The 20,359-nt window shown below is 57.5% G+C and overlaps 3 protein-coding genes across 12 annotated transcripts; 1 reads left to right on the top strand and 2 right to left on the bottom strand.

Moving 5' to 3' along the window:
• Positions 1-4,383: 4,383 nt before the first annotated feature.
• On the bottom strand, positions 4,384-9,542 carry ISG20L2 (interferon stimulated exonuclease gene 20 like 2). 3 transcript variants are annotated; one of them, XM_036118299.2, is made up of 4 exons: positions 9,345-9,542; positions 7,898-8,864; positions 5,847-6,047; positions 4,384-5,221 (listed from the first exon to the last, which is right to left on the bottom strand). In XM_036118299.2, the coding sequence occupies exons 2-4, from the start codon at positions 8,627-8,629 to the stop codon at positions 5,108-5,110; spliced, it is 1,047 nt and encodes a 348-aa protein (XP_035974192.1). In that variant the 5' UTR covers positions 8,630-8,864; positions 9,345-9,542; the 3' UTR covers positions 4,384-5,107. The 3 variants fall into 3 exon arrangements, with proteins under 3 accessions (XP_035974192.1, XP_035974193.1, XP_035974194.1); XM_036118300.2 differs by having other exon boundaries at positions 7,898-8,746; XM_036118301.2 differs by lacking the exons at positions 5,847-6,047; positions 9,345-9,542 and having other exon boundaries at positions 7,898-9,338.
• A 151-nt stretch (positions 9,543-9,693) lies between these two features.
• On the top strand, positions 9,694-15,867 carry METTL25B (methyltransferase like 25B). Of its 5 annotated transcripts, XM_036118283.2 has the most exons (9): positions 9,744-10,028; positions 10,626-10,732; positions 12,471-12,595; positions 12,724-12,916; positions 13,367-13,429; positions 13,661-13,804; positions 14,149-14,630; positions 15,044-15,228; positions 15,601-15,867. In XM_036118283.2, exons 3-9 carry the CDS (start codon positions 12,570-12,572, stop codon positions 15,720-15,722), a joined length of 1,215 nt encoding a protein of 404 aa, XP_035974176.1. In that variant the 5' UTR covers positions 9,744-10,028; positions 10,626-10,732; positions 12,471-12,569; the 3' UTR covers positions 15,723-15,867. The 5 variants fall into 5 exon arrangements, with proteins under 5 accessions (XP_035974178.1, XP_035974175.1, XP_035974177.1 ...); XM_036118280.2 differs by lacking the exon at positions 10,626-10,732 and having other exon boundaries at positions 9,729-10,028; XM_036118285.2 differs by lacking the exons at positions 10,626-10,732; positions 14,149-14,630 and having other exon boundaries at positions 9,694-10,028.
• A 299-nt stretch (positions 15,868-16,166) lies between these two features.
• Positions 16,167-19,922, bottom strand: MRPL24 (mitochondrial ribosomal protein L24). Of its 4 annotated transcripts, none has more exons than XM_078078528.1 (6): positions 19,900-19,922; positions 17,335-17,679; positions 17,158-17,253; positions 16,900-17,003; positions 16,498-16,628; positions 16,167-16,393 (listed from the first exon to the last, which is right to left on the bottom strand). In XM_078078528.1, the coding sequence occupies exons 2-6, from the start codon at positions 17,515-17,517 to the stop codon at positions 16,257-16,259; spliced, it is 651 nt and encodes a 216-aa protein (XP_077934654.1). In that variant the 5' UTR covers positions 17,518-17,679; positions 19,900-19,922; the 3' UTR covers positions 16,167-16,256. The 4 variants fall into 4 exon arrangements, with proteins under 4 accessions (XP_077934654.1, XP_035974202.2, XP_035974200.2 ...); XM_036118309.2 differs by lacking the exon at positions 19,900-19,922 and adding an exon at positions 19,775-19,887; XM_036118307.2 differs by lacking the exon at positions 19,900-19,922 and adding an exon at positions 19,664-19,815.
• Positions 19,923-20,359: the final 437 nt, after the last annotated feature.

Raw genomic sequence — 20,359 nt, 5'->3', positions numbered from 1 at the left:
CGGCCGGGAGAGGTCAGGATTCTGCATGCTCCTCGGCGACGCCTCAGCCCCCTTCTTAGAAATGCCAGGTGCTTGTTGCTGCACCTGCCCGGGTCCCTGAGGATCCAGCTCACGTTCACCCTTCCTGGGTCTCAAAGCCTGCAGCTGGCCACCAGCAGTCTCCGACCCTCCTTCAACAGCTTAGCCTCTCAGGGCTGCAAGTCCATGGACTCCAGCACACCCCATCCTCCCCTCGCCCCAATCATGTAAACTCTCCCCTTCTGTATGTGGGCTGCCAAATAAGGCCAGAAAAGATCTGACAGCCAGCTTGCAGCACCGCTGCAAACCCAGGTTCTGACCTCAGTCAGGACCTCTGCCCTCCGCGTGTCCTCCATCAGCCCGTTCTCCCGCCTCTGCGGCTGCTCCCAACTTCTGTCCCCTGGCTTCTGGCTCATGCTCTGCTCCGATTTCATGAGCAATCCAGGTCACCAGGTGCGGCTCAGAAACATACCCATCCGCCCCACACTTTCCCCCCTCCTTTCGGTCCCAGAAGAGTCCCTATTGCTGGCCAAGGTTAAGCTCATCCCCCCTATCTTTTGGGACCCACTGTAGCGTCCGTCTCAGCCACCTGTGGTCAACAGCTTTGCCAGCAGCATCTTCAGACCCCTCATTCCTACTGGGGCTCTCATCGGCCCCTCTCCAGAGCCCTGGGGAGCGGTGCACACCACCTCCAATCTATTCCGCAGCCCACCTCCGATGAGCTTCTGTCACCCTCCCCACCCCCACCGCAGACATTGCTCAGAAGAAAGGCACCCAGTTTCTACAAAACCAGGCCCTTTCCCTGGCTCTCATCTTACTGGCCCTCTCCATGGTCTCAGATAATATCCCCTCCTTCCTGGAGACTCTTCTGTCGCCCTCTGGCCCCTGGCGGCCTCCGTCAGGCCTCCTTCCAGGCTTGTAAGAAGGGCGTTCCCAAGCCTCTGATCTCAACCTTGTGCTCTCCTGCACACACCTTCCTACAGGAAGCCCTCCTCCCCGTCCAAGGCTCCCCCACTGCTGCCCTGTGGTCTCTGAGCCGCCAGCCCCAGGCCTCTCACCTGCTAAGCTGCAGGCAGCTCCAGGTCCACCCAAGTCAGCTTCCTCGGAAACCCACTCTTCTGCCCGTCGCTCTCTATGTTGATGAATGACAGCGCTCTATTCTCCGCAGGTCAGAAATATTAAGACCATCTATAATCTTCCTGCCCTGATCTCTAGGTCTTGTTGATTCTCCCTCCTCGGGGATGCTCATATGCGTCCTCCCACTTCACTGATTCAGCCCTCTGTCCGTGCTCATCCAAATTATTCGAGCAGAACTCATCTCCTGGCCCATCTCCAATCCGGCTTCCATTCGGCGGCCGGCATGATCTTCACATCGCTCCCGGCTTTAAATCCCGCGGTGGCCTGGACAGCACCTGCCACAGCGCACTGAAATCCGTCTGCTGGTCTCCCTTTGTCAGATGGTAAGCAACTAGCGCACAGAGACCACGCCACTTCCCTAGTGTCTAGCTCCACACCCAGCACAAGGCAGGTGTGTCAGCAGCGTCCGAGCGGGGCGGTTCCACGTCGGCTCCGAGGCCGTGGGGCTGGTCAACAGCCGAGTAGGGAGGCGGTGAGGAGTGGAGTCTTCCCACCCGCAGGCCGCAGACCGGCTACTGGGCCTGGGCAGGATTTCTTTTCTTTTTTTTTTTTTTAAAGATTTTATTTATTTATTTGACAGAGAGAGACACAGCGAGAACAGGAACACAAGCAGGGGGAGTGAGAGAGGGAGAAGCAGGCTTCCCGCAGAGCAGGGAGCCCGATGCGGGGCTCGATCCCAGGACCCTGGGATCATGACCTGAGCCGAAGGCAGACGCTTAATGACTGAGCCACCCAGGCGCCCCCTGGGCGGGATTTCTTATCTTTTGTCAACCTAGGCTTCTTCACCTGTCCAGTGAGAACAGCAGCACCGTGCACCCGGAGGACCGAGCGCAGTGCCTGACCCACAGACGCCCTCAAAAAGCGGTGGTCATTGTTATCCACAGCAACCTTAACATCAAGGGGAGAAAAGAGCCCCAGGGTTTTAAGGCTGGAACCCTGGAGCCCCAAGAAGGAAGTGCCACACATTTAGTATGGGGCAGAATCCAACTCCAACCGTGGGGACAGGTCACCTGCTCCGCGGCGCGGGGTGAACCGAAGCGCTGGGGGAGCCGCACACACGCTGCAGACAGAGGACACACCCGGCGGGTCTCTTCCGTGGGTATTTGTCTCTCTAAACTCGAACTCGGGCTCCTGTGTCTTGGGGCAAGTTCCTAATTACAGCACTGTTGAACTTTCCTATTGTCAGCTGTGATCATCTGTTAAACCAGGAATCAAATGACTCCTCCTTGCAGGCTTGCTGTGGCGATCGGGGGAGAGCAGTGCCACCACCAGAAACTTCTACAAACCCCGCCCCCACTGCCTGTTGAGAACCACTTTGTTCAATGCAGTTTCAGATTGCCGAGATGATGTCCGGCAGGATACATCTCTCATGCTCCTTGCCTCTGCCTGAGCCCACCTGCAGAGGGGTCTCTGAATCACACCTCCCTCCGCTGTGAAGAGTATCATCAGAAGACATGTGTCTTTTTTTTTTTTTTTAAGATTTTATTTATTTATTTGAGAGAGAGAGAGAGAGCACATGAGAGGGGGGAGGGTCAGAGGGAGAAGCAGACTCCCTGCTGAGCAGGGAGCCCGATGCGGAACTCGATCCCGGGACTCCAGGATCATGACCTGAGCTGAAGGCAGTCGCTTAACCAACTGAGCCACCCAGGCGCCCCATCAGAAGACGTGTGTCTTGTCCTGCGCGTGCTCCATCCAAAGGACGCAGGACGGGCGTTCAGGCAAAACTTGACTAGGATTCAGGCGGCAATCTGCAAGGGGGTCGGCCATCCTCAGAGGAAGCCAGGACCCTGGGGACAGAGGGGCAGAAAAGGAAGGGGACTTCAGGTGGCGCCTGCGTGGCTCAGTCGTTAAGCGTCTGCCTTCAGCTCGGGTCATGATCCCAGGGTCCTGGGATCGAGCCCCGCATCAGGCTCCCTACTCCGCGGGAGGACTGCTTCTCCCTCTGCTGCTCCCCCTGCTTGTGTTCCCTCTCTCCCTGCCTCACTCTCTGTCAAATAAATAAATAAAATCTTAAAAAAAAAAAGGAAGGGAACTTGAGTAGAAGGGGCCCCAGGCAGCCTTGCAGGGCGAGCTGGGCTCTAACCAGGACGTGTGATGAGAGGCAAAGGTGAGGAAATGGTTGCAAGGTCCTCTGGGCCCCCAGGTCTTGCCTGTTGAGCAGAAGCCCACTCCTTCTGGCCCTGCACCAAGACCAGGTGCCTTTCCGGACATGGGTGTGGGGGGGGGTAAAGGGGGGGCATCAGAGCCATTGACTAGTTACCAAGACGCACCCTCAAAGCTGACCTCGAATGAGATTTTCCCAGCTATCTCCCAGTTTACTGATTACAACATAACTCAGCCTTGCTTTCACGTGTATTCCCTGTTCTGGGTGCGGCCCTCCTGGATTATTCCCACCTAGAGGTGTGTGAGGGCGTCTGGCACCTCTCCGAAGTGTCATGGGCATTCCTCACATCAGGCTCAGCAGGAACCAACTTGCTCAAGGCCCGGCAGCTGCCTGTGCAAGCAGATCCCGAGCGCAGGACAGGAGCGCAAGGCCACGGCCGAGGTCCGGTCTGGCTGCAGGAACCTCCCTGCGACCAGCTGCCGAGGCTCCCTGAGACCAGCTGCCGTGGACTCTCACCACGCCCTACCCCGCTCCAGGGGCACAAGTCCCGGTGTGGACGCGGAGGCTGCATTCTCTCAAGACACAGCGTGCACAGTGATGCCAGACGCAAGGTCAGACCTGTGACTCACCCTCCCAAGATGAGGGTGCGTGCCACCGAGAAGAGCCGGCAGGACCAACCAGGCTGGCATCACCAAGCACCCTTCCCTCCCTCACCCCGTCCCTCCCACATGCCCACTCTGAATCACGCTGCTGGTCACATACCCTCCGTGTGGTGTCTGCGTGTTCTGGGGCATCATTTTAGGTGTGCTCGGTTTGTGGCAGGGATGAGGACAAGGCAGCAGAGCGCGTGGGCTGCACGCAAAGGCGTGGTCAGTGCTTCTCGATGACTCCTAGCAACGGGGGTCCACAGAGATCCAGGAACCCCTCACACAATCACAGCCCCATAAGACCCCTCGTGACAAGATTTTTTTTTTCCCCCAAGTAAGCTCTATATCCAGCGTGGGGCTTGAACTCACAACTCCCGAGATCAAGAGGTGCATGCTCTCCTTGAGCCAGCCAGGCGCCCCTCCTCATGACAAAGCTTTTTAACGTAAAGTTCAAACAACAACAACAGGAGCGCACAATTGTTCTTCCGTTACAAACATTTATCGAGGGAATAATTTCAGTCTTTAGAGATTTGGTTTAACAAAGTAAAACACTAAAAACCATGAAAACTCTTAAAATTCTTTTTTAACCTACCAAGGGGGGATCTCTATTACTTTACGAGAGAGACTGCTTTCCTAAACCAGAAAAGTTGATTTCCAAGTCACGCTCTTACCTCTACTGCCTTGTAACCCGAAGGGGAACTGAACCTCCCCCGGGATGGATCCTCTGGAGGTCAAGGTGGGAAGGATGGGCGACAGGCCGCCACAGGCTAGGTGGAGACTCTGAGCCAAAAGCTGAGTCTGGGATATGCTGTCATCCAACCAGGGTACTTTGGAGAGCGAAAGAGGGTGCTGCTAATTACTTGAGAACAAAAGGCATACAATGGGACCTGTGGCCTCCCGGGGATAATGCCGCTTGGGAAACTACACTGCCCAGGGTGCCCCGTGAAGGTCCGAAGGCCCGCGGGAGCCCCGCACCCTGGGACCTGTGCTTAGCACCGTGTAAGAGGTAAACAGTGTAGGGCTGCTTCTGACGCGGAGGCTTCCTCCTTCCTCGGAACACTTAACCAGACACACGACACAACACCTGAGGTGAAACTTCAATGACTATTGAGCCTGGGGCGGAGCCTCCATCTCCCCCACGGTCCACGGCCGGCTCTCCTGTGTGCGGCGCGCCTCTGCCTCCCCACGTCCCCCGCTGCCGCTAGTCTTTCGGGGGGTTCTGGGCCAGCTGCTGTTCCCACTCGACTTCAACCAACTTGTACAGTTCCATGGTGGCCTGAGCGTCTTCCACGGAGGAGTGTCCACTTTTCCCGACCTGAACGCAGGAGGAAGAGAAGAGCGTGAAGCCACAAGAGACCATTTCTTTCCTTCCCGACTGGCTCCCCGCCGGCCCCCCGACACGCTGCTGAGTTACTGCCTGCAAAGCTACAACTCTGGGGCGGGTCTACTCCTGGGTTCCTGTCCGCCCCGGTCTGTTCTGCGCTCTGCAACACAACGTTCCAGATCACTGACAGGCCTCGAGTCTGGCAGCTTCCCCACTTGCACAACCACTCTCGACATAACGTGCGCCCGCCCTCCTGCCAGGCAGGCCGCCCTCCTCCCGGTGCAAACGTGTCGCAAGAGGCCCAGGCGCCCACTCTGCGGACTCTCAGGGCACCACGATGTGCTTTCTCCTTTTCCCAGCTCGGGTTCTGCATGCACTTGAAGACTGTTCCCTCTCCCAAGCAGCCCCTGGGATGCTCCGCGAGGCAGAGAACAGGAACCATTAACCTACTACAAATGGAGAAACTACTGGGCCCTTTGTCTAAGGCTCTTCCCATCAGAGCACTGCCTGCATCTCCGTCCAGAGCAATTCTGGGGCTAGAGTCTGCAGCGAGGCAGCAAGGAGCCCCCCGCCCGGGTCGGAGCCGGGGGCCTGGCAGCATCTGGGGAGACACTACCTGGATGTCCCGGTTCAGAAGTTTCTTGGTGAGAGTCTTCAGGGACATGGTGGCATTCTCCGGGCAGTTGGCCTTCCGGTTGAGAGGGGGTATATGGGAGGTGTCGCGGGTGAGGGACTTGGGGTGGAAGTACTGCAGGGCTTTGAAGTCATTGTGGATGGCATGGCCCACCACTATCTTCCCTGTGAGGATCTTCAAGATCTGGAACGGGAGCAGGGGACGCGGTGGTGAGGCGGCCGGTGGTGCAGGTGGAGTCCCTGTGTCCCAGAAGCCCAGCGCGGCCACTGGTCCTTCTAGACTCTCTTCACCATGTGCTCACCTACCTCATCCTCTCCCACAAGCTTTCTTCCATCTGAGGGCCATCTCCACTCCCTGAGCTGAAAGTGGCTGTAACCCAATTTGGACTTAACCAGTGGTTCCTTATCTTCTCGTTAATTTCCACCCCAATGACCGATCAATTTGCCTCAGTCCCAAATCACAGTCACTTGTGAGACGTTCGCTAAACTATCCAGTTCAGTTCTGGCTTGCTACGCGAACTTCTCCAGCCATTCCCACGTGCTGGCCTTAGACACAAGGCTTGGACGAATGTAGTCAAAGATGGGCTCCAGAGAGATAAGAGAAGCCCCACGTCGTACACAAACAGTTAACATATATGGGTTTTTTGGGGGGAGGGGTCTATGGTTTCCATCAGACTCTGAAAAGGCCTACAAGCTACAAAAGCTTAAGAATCACTTGTAGACTCAGGCTGCAAAGAGAAGCGGTCAAGCAGCCGGGAAAGTCAGCCCCACTGCTCTACTCACCAGCTGTTCAGAAACCTTATTCATACTGGTCTTGAGACCAAGTAACCTCTCACCATTTCAGGATCTTAAAGCGAGAGAACAACCAGAGAATATGCCATGAGCTCTGAAGGCCGTTCCCCAAATGGGCTCCAAACAGGTTATGAACAAGAGCAACAGTCCTATGATCGGTGCATAGCCAACAGGAGCCCCCAGAAGGGGCCAGACCCATCTGAACATCCCCCTAGTCTCACACCCAAGCGTGGGCACCGGGAAAGCGCTTTATGATGAAAACCCAATGGGAGTCCAATCAACTAGGTACCTGCGTGCTCCTGACCGCAACTGCCACTTACCGTCCACCAACACCTTCACTGCGCGTTCAGTCAACACACAGCTCTCCTTGGAGCTGAGCGGATTCGAGATCTCAGACCCATCCCACCTTCTGCCTCTCCCAAGCCCTGCTCAGCGGTTCCCCGGGGCACAGAATCTGCAGCCCTTCCTCTCAAGTTTTCTAAAATCCAGCCCCTTCACCTCCAACTGTCAGGGCACGAACACAATTCGTGGAACAGAGCGTGTCCAGAGAGAACAGAGAATGTGGAGTTGAAGTGACAGACGCGGACCACGGGCGCCCTCTGGAGGCCTCCCAAGACCAGCCGGCTCCCTCTCCACCTCCTCCCTGCGCCTCCCAGGTTCACCCCCCTTTCCCTGTCCCTCTGTGGTGCTCCCAGGGGCCAGCGTCCAGCACGGGCCCACCATGAGGAGGTGTGCTCAGTGAGCGAGGTGAGAACCCTGACACGACAGCCCCGTGTCTTTTATCCCCTCCACTTCAGGCCATCTGTCCCAGGTATACACATCACCCTGCTCCTGCCACCACGTCCCAAGCTTGCCACACTTGCTTGGGAACCCTCTCCACCTCTCTGGGCTCAACCCCAAACTCCAGCCATAAGGTGTTCCCAGATTGAGCCCTTTCCCTCGCCATTCATGCCTGCTGCTCTGCCCCTCAGTGGCTGTTATTTCTCTGTGTGGATTCCCAGTTCCCCAGATGAGAATTCGTTTTGGGAGTTCAGGTAGGTCTCAGCTAACCCAGTTCATCACAGCAGCTAACCAACTTCCTGGACTCTCACCACGCCCTACCTCAGCAGGAAGCCCCCTTCGTCTGGCAGTCCACCCCCCTCCCTTCCTCCTCCAGGATCCCTCGGCGCCTTCCTAGGGTGACCTCGCTTGCTGAGAAATGATCTGCACCTCGCTGCCTCCAGCGCACCCCATGCCTCTCACCTGGCTCCGGGCGATCTTGAAGGGGGTAGCATTCACCATGTGCTGCTTCCGGATGCCACTCCATCTGGTCCGGTAGTCCACGATGTGGCAGGGGGGAAGAACGTACTCATCATAAAGCACGTCTCCGTGGTAGTTGACAATGCTACATCGGGCCAGGGAACTGACGTGCCCCTTGGGTCCTGTGCCCACCATCTCACAGTCAATGGCCACCATCTTCCTTGGCGTCTTCAGGGATGCTCCGGAACATTTATTGTCTGAATGAGACTGGGAGAAGCTCTGTGGGGCATTCTTCTGAGTAGGGTTCTTCTGGGGGCCCTTCTTGTGGGGGCGAGTTGGGTGGCTCCTAATCTTTGGAAGGGCACTCTGGAACTCCCCCAGCAAATCCACCTTAGCCACTGCAGACCCGGCCTTCCGTGCAGGGGCAGGGGTCAGCCACGGCACTGCAGCCTTCTTGTCCAGGGACTGCTCTGGTCCATTGCTGGAGGCAACGGTCTTCTTTTTTGGAAGGGGAGAGACCTTCCAAGTGCCATCCACGCTAGAAGTCTCCCCTTTCTTTGGAGGTTCTGAGTGCAGCTTAGGCGCCTTGCTTGGGGGTTGGTTCTTCTTATTCAGAAAGCCTCTCCGTTCCAAGAGCCGCCGCTTCCTGACAAATTTGCGGTGCTTGGCATTCCCCTCAAATGCTTTTTTGGGGGGAGGTTCACCAAAATCCAGATTGAGGAGTAAGGTAGACATGAGGACAGTGGATGGCAGGAGAGCAGGTGGGAAGAGTGGCTTACTGATGACAGAAAGACAGAGGACTCATCCTCTGTTGAACCCCACAGGCCGACATCTGGAGATCTGGAGTACACCCTGGGGAAGAAAGTGATCCTGATAACCGAACCCGCAGGCCTGGTAAACAATAAGACCCATCTTCATGAGGCTTAAGGTTGGAAAGACATCAGAGCGACCGCCCAGAGTGGGAATGAATCTGTAATGCGAAATGATGTTAGGAGCACTGTCTGAGCCAGGAAGCCTGGATTCCGCCGCGACCCCACAATTCATCCGCTGTACGGTCTTCACAAGGGTCACGTGCCCTCTCCCGAGCTCAGTCTCATTCGGAAACTGAGTGGGCTGTAGGGCGAACCAGCTCGAGCTCTGAGCCTGGAAAGCCACAACAGGGGAGCTCCATCATCCGCCCGGGGCGGGGAGGTCTAAGTGTGCTCGCCGGCAGTGGCGGGGCCGGCCCCCAGGGCCTCTGGATTACCCTGGCACCCCCCGCGCGGCTCCCTCGGCTCCAGGCCGGGGGGACCCTCCGCAAGCATCTCACCCCAGCCCTGCTCCCGAGACAGGCCCTCTGACAACACATACCCGCCGGGGAACCGAGGCTGGGGGCCGCCTACCTCGGCGAGTACGCCGAGGTGAGAGGGGGGTCCCCGCCGCGGAGAGCGCCCCTCGCGCCCACACCTACCTCCCAGCGGGCCCCGCTAAGAACGGAAGCGCCCGGAGCCGGATGCGGAAGTCGGCGCGCGCCGGCGAGGCCCGGGCCGGCAGGCGCGCGGATTGGACCGCGCCGGGGGCCGGCGTGCGCGAGCCCGCAGCGCCCCCGCGTCCGGGAGCGAGGCCAGGGACTCCGAGTGCGTGAGCAGCGGCAGCGGCGGCGGCGGCGGCGGCGGCGTGGGGGGCGGCGGGGGCGGGATGCGCTCCCCGGCCCCTCTAGCCCCGTGGAGGTACAACTCGAAGGTGGGGAGGCCGCGCCCCGCAAGAAACGCCGCACGCGGGACCGGCCTCACTTCCGGGGGAGGAGGGAACTGCGCGGGGAGGGGCGGGCCTCGGCGCCGGGGCACGCCTCTGTGACGTACTGCGCGGCGCCCCGCCCCACGTGTGCGCCCACGCCGCGCCGCGTCGCGACCTGTGACGTCAGGGGGGGCGTCCCGTCTTCCGCCCCAGCCGGCCGGGGAAGGGGCGTCGGGGTGCGGGAGCCCAGGGGGCTCCCTCCCGGCGCAGCGCGCTCTCGTTGCCGCCGCCGCCGCTGCCGCCCAGGATGCCGGGCGTCTCCGCGCGCGGCCTCTCTCTGGAGCAGAGGAAGCAGCTGGCTGTGAACCTCACCCGTGTGCTGGCGCGCTACCGCTCCATCCTGGACGCCTACATCATCGTGAGGCCACGGGGGTGCGGTGGGCTGGGTGCGCGCGGCAGGCGCAGAATCCGGAGAGGTGGCTTCTGCCCGCTCCTCGATGCGTCTGTGCAGGAAAGGGGCCATCCCCCCGCCCCTTTGCTTGTCGGTTGCCATACGTTGTAATATTCCTGAGCTCCGGGTGGTTTCTCTCACCTGCCCACGTCCAAAGTAAAATGCGTGGACGATTGAGCCGTGCCGCGGCTACGTTGAGCTCTCCGAGGAACACGCGAGGTGTTCCAGAATTCACCCAAGCTTGGGCCAAATCCCCGGTTCAACAGTGTAATGGGCTGTTAGAGCTTTGGAGTCAGACTGACTGCCTCCCTTACGGGGTCAGCCTTGGGCGTTTAAAGAAACTCCTCCTAGCCCGGGTTTCTCAGCTGTAGTAGTGACCCCTGTCTGGAGGCTCACGGTGGGGAATAAGATATGTATGATGACTCGTTCAGCCCCCACACCCAGAAGCATCCTTGATTCAGCTCCCTCCTTCATTGATGTACACTCCAGCCCTTCCCTCAGCTCTACCTGCAGAATAGATACCAAATTCACCCGTTTGTTTCCATCTCCATTGCTACCCCCCAGGGCGAAGCCACCATCCTCTCGCTCCTGGACCACTTCCTAACTGATCTGTGTGTCTACTTCTCCATAACCATTTCTTCATAAAGCAGCCTGATTGATCTCTTTAAAACGTAAATCTGATGAGGGGCGCCTGGCTGGGTCGGTGGTAGAGTAGTAAGTTTGAGCCTCACGTTGGGTGTAGAGTTTACTTAAAAAAAAAAAGGTAAGGGACGCCTTGGTGGCTCAGTTGGTTAAGCGGCTGAGGTCGTGATCCCAGGGTCCTGGGATTGAGTCCCACATCGGGTTCCTCGCTCAGTGGGGAGCCTACTTCTCCCTCTGCCTGCCGCTCCCTCTGCTTGTGCTCACTCTCTGTCTCTTACAAATAAAATCTTAAAAAAAAAAAGGTAAATCTGATCAAGACACTGCCTTGCTTCCTGGGTGCTTTGATGAAATCTTAAGTCTTTACCGTTACCTAGAAAGCGCTGCACGATCCGTCCCCTGCCGCCTCGTGAAGGCCATCACTTTGGTTCTCCCACATTCCCTCTCCAAACCTATACTGACCTGATTTCTGTTCTACAAACATGGCGGGCACCTGGGCCTTTGCACTTACTAGTGTGCCTGGAATGTCTTCCTCCACGGGAAGGCAGTAGAACAGAGTGGTTAGGAGCAAGAACTAGAGTGGAGTTGGTTTCAGATCCCAGCTTTGCTACTTACTAGCTTTTTGACTTGGACAAGTTACTGAATTGCTGTGTGTCAATCTCCTTATCTGTAAAATGGGAGGTAAGCTAGTACTTATCTCATAGGGTTGTTTGAAGATTAAATGCATTAATACGTGGAAAATGTTTTGGACAGCGCCTGGCATGTTAAAGTATTTTATAAGTGTTTGCTATTACCTGAAATTTTTTAAGACTTTATTTATTTATTGGTGGGAAGGGAGCACAGAGGGAGAGTGAAAGGGAGAAGCAGGCTCCCCGCTGAGCAGGGAGCCTGATGCGGGGTTTGATCCCAGGACCCGGGGATCATGACCTGAGCCGAAGGCAGACACTTAACCGACTGAGCCACCAGGTGCCCCTCTCCCCTTTTTTGGATGAAAACTTTTAAGATCTATGCTTGGCAACTTTCAAATACGCAATACAGTATTATTAGCTGTAGTCACTGTGCTGTACGTCTCTGTGGTCTATTTATGTCATAACTGGCAGTTTGTACTCTGACCCCCGCATTGCCACAGCTGCCCCCCTCCGGCAAGTACCGCCTGGCCTTTCTCATCTGCTGTTGTGTGTTTGTCGTTCACGTCTCAGCTCAAGAGCCGGCCCCTCAGACAAGTCTTCCCTGTTGCGCCCTCGAAGTAGCACTCTCTCAAACTCCACCGTGTTACTGTTTCGTCAGGGTTTTAGTGTCTATGTGGCATTTGATGTCACCTGAAATTATCTTTTTTATGTAAACTTTGTGAGAACAAGAATCTTGTCTATCTGGTTCGTTGTATCCTCTGCACCTAGACTAGAGCTTGGCGCATGGCCAGAGCTCCAGAGTGGGTGATGAACAAACGCATGAATAAAAACGCATTCTGTCACATACAGTGTCTGGCACGTAAAGTGTCCGGTGCACATAATGGTAGAGTGTTAAATGGCAACGTGCTGATACGACAGGCCAGTTACTACGCTTTTGGGCACGCCCAGGCGAAGGCGCCATTGCGTGGAGAGAACACACAGAGCAGCGGGCAGGGGAAGTGCTGCAAGGAGAGGCGTGTCCAGGATGCCGCCTGGGCCCCGAGGGCGGGGGCTGGAGCCCAGCTTCAGAGAGCGGTGGCTGGGATGGGCAGGGAGGAGTGGGGAGGGCAGTGGCCAGACTGCTTCTCCCCTGCTCCTGCAGGAATTCTTCACAGACGACCTGTGGGGCACACTCCCTGGCTCATGGCAGGAAGCGCTGGACGGACTGGACCCGCCCCAGCTGTCCACACAGCTGCTGGGGATGCCCGGGGAAGGGGAGGTGGTCAGGTACGGGCAAGGGGCCCCGGGCTGGGGGACTCAGGCTCACAGTCTCCCCCGGGCTTCCTGGGTTGCAAACTGGTGCGGTCAGGATGCAGTGGAGCTATTCACTGGGGCCCCGGGCTGGCCTGTCCCAGGTACAGGTCGGTGTGGCCACTCTCTCTGCTGGCCCTGAAGTCCACAGCCTGTGCCCTGGCGTTTACCCGGACACCTGGGTTTCAAACCCCCTCCGAGTTCCTGGAGAACCCCAGCCAGAGCTCCCGCCTGACAGCTCCGTTCCGGAAACACGTCAGGCCCAAGAAGCAGCACGAGATCCGGAGGCTGGGAGAGGTGAGATGGCTGGCGTTCGGGTGGTGTCTGGGAGCAGGCGCTGTGGGTTACCAGGACGTGAGCACCTTCTGTCACCTGCAGGACCAGCCTCGCCAGGCATACGATAATCGTATCTCGATGCTGCGGCTTTTTGTGTGTGTGTTCGTCCTTTTGACGGGTTGGTTGGTAGCTGTGTCCGAATCACTTTCTTCTTCCCGTTTTCCACCTCCACCATCTGCTCTGGGCTTCACGGTGGGGGCTCCTCTCCTTGTTCGTGCTGAGAGGGGCGAGGAGAGGAGCCTGAGCCTGGGGTCAGCACCCTCCCTCTTGGTTTCCATACGTCCTGTCTCCCCCGTGGTCCCCCCTTGCCATCCTCCTCCCGCCACCTGCAGCTCCTCCACCCTCACTGTGGGTGTTTGCTCTGGGAGCCAACAGCCAGTAGCCAGGAGAGCTTTGTCCCTTCTCTTGTAGTTGGTGAAGAAGCTGAGTGACCTCACAGGCTGCACCCAGGTTGTGGATATAGGTTCAGGCCAGGTGAGTCAGACCCCTGACATTCTGGGGTTTGGGGTTCCTTTTTTTGAATTGCGGGGATAGAAAGCGGGAGGCAGGTTACGAGGCCACAGGCCCCGGGAAGCAGGTGCTGAGGAGTGGTGGAAGTTGGCAGATAAGCCATCTGGGGGCCTGGGCCACTTCCTGATGGTGGGAGGCTGACAGCAGAGGGGGCACTGAACAGGGCTGTCTCTGTCCTCCCTCTCGTGACTCCAGGGCCATCTCTCCCGATTCATGTCCCTGGGGCTGGGGCTGATGGTGAAGAGCATTGAAGGGGATCAGAGACTGGTGGAGAGAGCCCAGCGCTGGGACCAGGAGCTCCTGCAGGCTCTGGAGAAAGAGGAGAAGAGGCACCCACAGGTAGGCCGGTTTTCCCTGCGGGCGGGGTCCAGTTGGCTGGGATGGGGCACCGAGGCTGGACCCACTCTTTAGTTTCTGGGATTGAGATGGTGTCGTCTCTAATCCTGCTGCCCCTTGCCCGAGGGCCCCCTTTCACCAGAGCCTCCTCACATCCTAAAGGCACTCCCCATGAGGGGCCCCAGGGCTCAGCCCATCTCCTGATTCAAGGCCCAGCTGTCCTGGTCCCCAGCTTCTCCCCTTCCTTGGGAAGGAAGGCAGAGGACACGTCCTGTCCTGTGACCTGAGGTGGCACGGGGACAGCAGACAGACTTCCCACTTGCCTTTGTTCCGTCCTGCCTCCACAGGCGGTCCACGCGGGCCCTCGCCACTCGCCACACCACGTGGTTAGGTGGGTGGAGCCCACGGCCCTATGCCAGGAGCTGCTGCTTCCGCTGGAGACCCTGCCCCAGAGCGGGGCCCGCTTGCTGCTGACTGGGCTCCATGCGTGCGGGGACCTGAGCGTCGCCCTGCTGAGGCACTTCTCCTGCCCCGAGGTGGTGGCGCTGGCCTCGGTGGGCTGCTGCTACATGAAGCTCAGTGACCCTGGCGGCTACCCGCTGAGTCAGTGGGTGGCCGGGCTGCCAGGCTGCGAGCTGCCCTACCGGCTTCGGGAGGGAGCCTGCCATGCCCTGGAGGAGTACGCCAAGCGGCTGCAGAAAGCGGGCCCTGGCCTCCGTACCCACTGCTACCGCGCGGCGCTGGAGACTGTCATCCGGGGGGCCCGGCCCGAGCTTCGGCGGCCCGGCGTGCAGGGGATCCCCAGGGTCCACGAGCTCAAGATTGAAGAGTGAGGCTGGGGGAGGCGGGGGGTGGAGAGGGGGCTTCACCGCCTGATTTCCCCCTCAGCCTCACTTGTTGGCTTATCCTAGCGAAGTTCTAAATGTGCCCAGGGGGTTGATGTTGAAGTCTCGGGGCAGCTTCTCAAAATTTCTTTAGAAGGGAGATGTCATTCTATCTGGGCACTACCAAGTTTTTTTAAATGCTGAAAATACAGCAAAATAATTGGACAGATCTGGCTGAAAATAAATTTTGCGGTTAATTTGCGATTGGACAGACAGCTCACAGCCAGAAAAATGTTGAAAATGCATCCTAGGGTAGCACGTGAAGCAAAGTTGCAATGGAATTAGCAATGGATGGTTCTGAGTGGGCGGTGCGGGCGCCTGAAACCAACCTGAGTGCTGTCTGTGGCTGACCCCGCAGATACGTGCAGCGGGGGCTCCAGCGGGTGGGGCTGGACCCCCAGCTGCCACTGAACCTGGCTGCCCTTCGGGCCCACCAGGCCCAGGAGAACCGAGTGGTGGCCTTCTTCAGCCTGGCCCTGCTTCTCGCCCCCCTAGTGGAGACGCTGATTCTGCTGGACCGGCTGCTGCACCTTCAGGAGCAGGGTGAGGGTGGCCTACCCGCGGGACCCTGGGTGGGTGGGGCTGGAGTTCTGAGGCTCCTCCTCCAGGCCCCCAGCCCCACAGCTGCCAGGCAGCCTGGGTTCTTCCCTGCGGTGATTCTCCAGCCAGTCAGCTGTGGGGCGCGAGCCAGGTCAGTGCAGATTCCTACTGAATCGGACTCCCATCCCTGGGCTGCATTTTAAGCCAGAACCCCGGGCATCGAGAACCTACAGTGGGCACCCCATTCCTGGTGGAGAACTGGGTCTCCTTAGACACCCTGAGGCCTCCCCCATGGGGAACAGGGCTGTCCCCACAGACCGGGCAGGGAGTGGCTGAGAGTATGTTTCTTTTTGAGTAGCCCTGCCTTTCTCCTAGGCTTCCATGCTGAACTCCTGCCCATCTTTAGTCCTGAGCTCTCTCCCAGAAACCTGGTTCTGGTGGCTACAAAGAGGCCCCTGGGTGAAGCCTTCTCTCTTCTGGAGACTGAACACAGCTGACAAACCCCATCTGAGACCACCCGGGCACCGCACTCACCCAGAGAACCACCAGTCCCTATCCCTGGAACCCTCATTTCTCCCTCCATGTGTTAATGTGATACGATGTAAAATTTATTTTTAATTTATTAAATCAGTGAAATCTCCATTTCCCTGCCATTACCAGTGTAGAGAAGGACGGATGCGCAGCCTCCCCTGCTAAGACGCTGCACAGGTGCCGCAGCTGGGCCTCACACCCCCACCCCTACCACCCCCCCAGCGGGTAACACCCCATTACTCACGGGTCTCCCTCCCAGCACCTGCAGGCCCTGCCCCGGGGGAGGCTGGCGGACTGCCATCCAGGCTCCGTCAGTACGTGAGGGCAGGTGCCCCTTCCTGCAATCCCAGAAACGGTGCGCCGGGGTCAGGCGTGCCCGTCTACCGGAAGACAACAGCTGCACGCAGGGCAAGACTCGTGGCTCTTTATTGGGGTCTGGAGAAGAGGTAGCCCTGGCCTTCAAGGTGAAGACAAGGAGGGGAGAGGCTGCTCCCCCAGGTTCAATACCAGTAGACCTTCTTGTGTCTCCGAGTCTCCTGGATCCCCATGGCCTCCATCACCTCTTCCTCCAGTGTCTTTAAACAGGGCACATAGGTTCTTTCTAGAGCATCTTCCACCGAGGTGTCTTTGGGACCATCTGTTGAACCAGAGGAAAGAAGACGGGCGGGAGGGCTTCCTAACACCCCTCACTCCCACTCCTACCATCCCCAGCCCACCTTCCTGCCCCTCAGCCTGCCTCACCGGTCCATGTTTCAGGGACGATGCCATCAGCTCTGGGAAAATCAGGTTTGGGGATAATTCTTCCTGATCTTGAGGAGACACGTACCCGCTCTCCTGCCTCCGTGAATCTCCATTCCACCTCAGTGGGTTTCCTAGCGGATGGAAGAGAGAAACCCAGCATGGGAACCAGGTCTTCCTGCTACGTTCTGTCCAAAGAAGTCAGTGGCTGAAAACATTAAAGTCACCATCTTGTCGCTGTTCCGTCTGTACTGGGGTGACCTAGAGGGGCTCATGTCCATCAGATGGATGGCCCCTCTCAACTTCCAGAGCCTGCAACCCACCGTTCCTTTTGTATAAATGTGCTCAACACCTGTGCAGATGCGCAGGATGGGAAACCCTCTGCCCGGGGCCCCGTGTGCTTGCCTGTCCACGGGGTCCACAAGTTTGACCTGGTTGTGGAGCAAGGGCGCTTCGCTAGGGATCATGGTTCCCCGGTACTCCCCGGTCCTGCCAACATAGCGGTAGTGCTGTCCAAAAGAGAGGTGGTCGCATTCAGCCCCAGGGGACAGCAGAGCCGTCAGCTGCGTCACTGCCCCTGCGGCTCGTCTCCTCCCTCCCCGGGCTGCTCTCCGTGCAGAGTGACGGACAGCTTCCTGAGAAGCCCCATCTCTCTCCACTCACTGTATTCAGTCCCTCCAGGACCACCCAGTTGCGCTGCCGGATGACTTGAACCACTTTGCCTTGCTTCCCAGCATCCTTGCCTTCGAGGATCTCCACCTGCAGGAAGACGTGGGTCAGGGAGGGGGGGATCCTTGCCTGGGAGCCCGCCCGCCACTCCGTCCCACCCGAGGCTCTCACCGTGTCCCCACAGAACAGATGCCACTCTTCGTCAGAGATGGGTTCCACAGCCACCCGGCGCCGCCTGGTCCCTGGAGGGTTCTTCCTCCTGTCTGCAAGAGAGCCTGGGCGGCTCATCCCATAGCGGTAGTCTCGGGGCAGAGTGACCTTGGAAGCCAAGGCCAGCAGGGCAGAGAGACGCATGGCTGGAGGCCAGGAGAAATCCCCTGGCCAGGGAAGATCCAGAACCCTTCCTAGTCAGCTCTGAAGTAGATGGATAGAGGGGCTCCAGGCCGGCTCAGTCGGGAGAACATGTGACTCTTAATCTCAGGGTCCTGAGTTCAAGCCCCGCATTGGGTGTGGAGCCTATTGTTAAAAAAGAAAAAAGATTAAAAAACAAAAACAGAATAGACAGAAACAAGTGGGCAAAGAAGGAATATTTTTTTATACTCAGGCCATTGCTAAATTCATCTCATTGAATCCCTGCAAGATGTTATCTCCACTTTAAGATGAGGAAGGACTTACTGAGGTTCAGTGACTTGCCCATGGTCATAAAGCTACTATGTGAGAACTGACATTCAAACCCACATGTATCTGACTTCAAAGTGCAAAAAGTTCCCCAAGGCCAGGGACCATGCCATCTAGTTCACCCCTGAGTCCAGCAGATCCAAGCAGGGCTTGGCACACAGTAGATACTCAGTAACAGTTATTAGATACTCGCCCAAACAGCAGCATAGGAAACACAGGTAAGGGGAACAAACCCGTGGCACAAGGCCAAGGGACAGGCAGTTATAAGGCGAAACATAGAAAAAAAAATGGGATTAAAATGTCCCTACACCACTTCCAATTCCTAAACTCATTCGGGAAATAAACACTTCTCCTCCCTAAGACAGCTTCTTTTCTAGAGGAAAAGGCCCCAGAGCCAGACTAGGATTACGGAGTCCTGGATTTCCCAACTAAGTATGTACTGGAAGCCTCCCAATTTTGGATGATGGACTAAGTCAGTGGGCTGATGATGAGAGAACTGAGGCAAAAATAGTATGCGCTTCAACTTATCGAGCACTTGCTACCTGCCAGGCACCACGCGGCTTTCTTGCATCATGCACTAAAGGAAAAGGATGGAGGGGGCACCTGGGTGGCAGTCAGTTAAGCGTCTGACTCTTGATTTCGGTTCAGGTCATGGTCTCAGGGCTATAAGACTGAGCCCTGCATTTGACTCCACACTCAGCGGGGAGGGATTTTCTCTCTTTCTCCCTCGGTGCCCATTCTCGCTCTATTAATAAACACATAAATCTTTTTTAAAAGGGGGGAGGGGGAAAGGATGGAGCAGGGATCGTTAATCTTATAGCTAAGAACTGAGTCTAACTTCAAAATACAAATGAAGTGCACTCTTGGGGCGCCTGGGTAGCTCAGTGGGTGAAGCGTCTGCCTTCCGCTCAGGTCATGGTCCCAGGGTCCCAGGATGGAGCATCGGGCTCCCTGCTCAGCAGGAAATTTGCTTCTCCCTCTCCCTGCCATTCCCCCTGCTTGTGCACTCTCTCTCTGAGTCAAATAAAATATTTATTTTTTGAAAATAAAATCTTTTGAAAAAGAAGATTAAAAATCAAGTGCACTCTCATGGCACAAAGAGCTGCCAGGGTCAGAGAACTGGGTGCCCCTCCATGCTCACCACCTTACTCTGTGACCCAGGGCAACTGAACGTGTGAGCTTGTTTCATCATCCTTAAGACCTCACAGTTTTACTTTCAATGTTTTAACAAAGCAAAGTACAGAATAACGTGAATGGTATTATGTCGTTTAGGCAAATTAAAAATATATATATTCCGGCACAGACTTAAATATTTATGCCAAGGAAAGAGCCCCAGGACTTGTTTGGGGCGAGGGAACTGTTTGGGGGCGCGGTTCCTTTCCATCTTTTCCACCTATGCGCATTGGGGGGAAAAAAACAAATCGGAACTGGTTTATCTGAACCGTCGGTCATATACTTCTCAATATGAAAAAGACAACGCCTAACGCTCTCCTCAGTTAACCTCGGCCTCAATGTTCGCATGCAGATCCAACACACGCTTGGGAGCACAGCTCCGTGACAGACCGAATGCGGGGAACCTCACCGCCGCCGCCGCCCTGGGAAGGAAGCTGACAGGTGCAAGGACCACAGGGTCGGTTCCGCAGACGAGGAAACCCGCCGGATCGCTGCGAGAGGTCCTGGCCTCAGCCACTCTCGGTTTGCAGCTCCGGGAGGAGACCCCAGAAGCCAGCCCCCTGGACCCTGCCCTCCTCTCCTGCACACCCTGGAGGGGGCTGTCCTCGGGGGGCTTGCGCGGCGGGCTCCAGCAGTCTTCAACACCCACCCGCTCCAAGCAGCCGACTGAGCCACGGCCGGGGCAAACGAAGGCCCTTCCCGGCCCCGGGTCCCGGGCGAGCCCAGCGAGGTCACCACCACCTGGGTACCGCACGCTCACCTCCGCTTCCCGCCGCGTAGCCGCGCCGCCCGCACCTGCGCCCTGAGCGCGCCGTCCTCCCTCCCCCCGGGCCCTCGGCTTTCTGGGAAATGTAGTCCAAATGCAGAGCGGACGCTCAAACCAACCTCGCTCTGCAAGCTGGAAGTTGTAGTCCGCCGCTACGAAGCGAGCTGGAAACAGGAAATTTGGTCGGGTAGGAAATCAGGAAGCGTAAGAACACCGAGAGGCACGTTGGGAGTTGAAGGCAGGGAGGGCTAAGCTTCAGCGCACGGCACGTTCCCTCACGCGCGCTGTGGGGGCCGCTGGGAATTGTAGTTTCCAGAGAGGAGGGCTCCATTTTCTAGGGGATTGCAGCTTCATATTCGTCGCAGAGGGCCTCCGTTTCCAGGCTGGGCTGCGGCCGGTCCTTTCCCCGCGCGCCCCAGTCTGCAGTAGGAGGCCAGGGCAGATTAAGAAACTGCCCTAGGGCTTCTGCAGGAAGGGGTGAAACGTGGGCCCTTCCAAGGCAAGTCGATGAGCTTGTCACAAAATGTCAGCTCTGGGAGGGGAGGCACGGGAGGTGACCTGCTCCGGCCCCTCCACGCA

Source organism: Halichoerus grypus, chromosome 7, assembly GCF_964656455.1.
Source record: "Halichoerus grypus chromosome 7, mHalGry1.hap1.1, whole genome shotgun sequence".
Taxonomy (NCBI): domain Eukaryota; kingdom Metazoa; phylum Chordata; class Mammalia; order Carnivora; family Phocidae; genus Halichoerus; species Halichoerus grypus.
The sequence above is the reverse complement of the archived record's forward strand: the minus strand, read 5'-3'. Positions and strand labels throughout refer to the sequence as shown.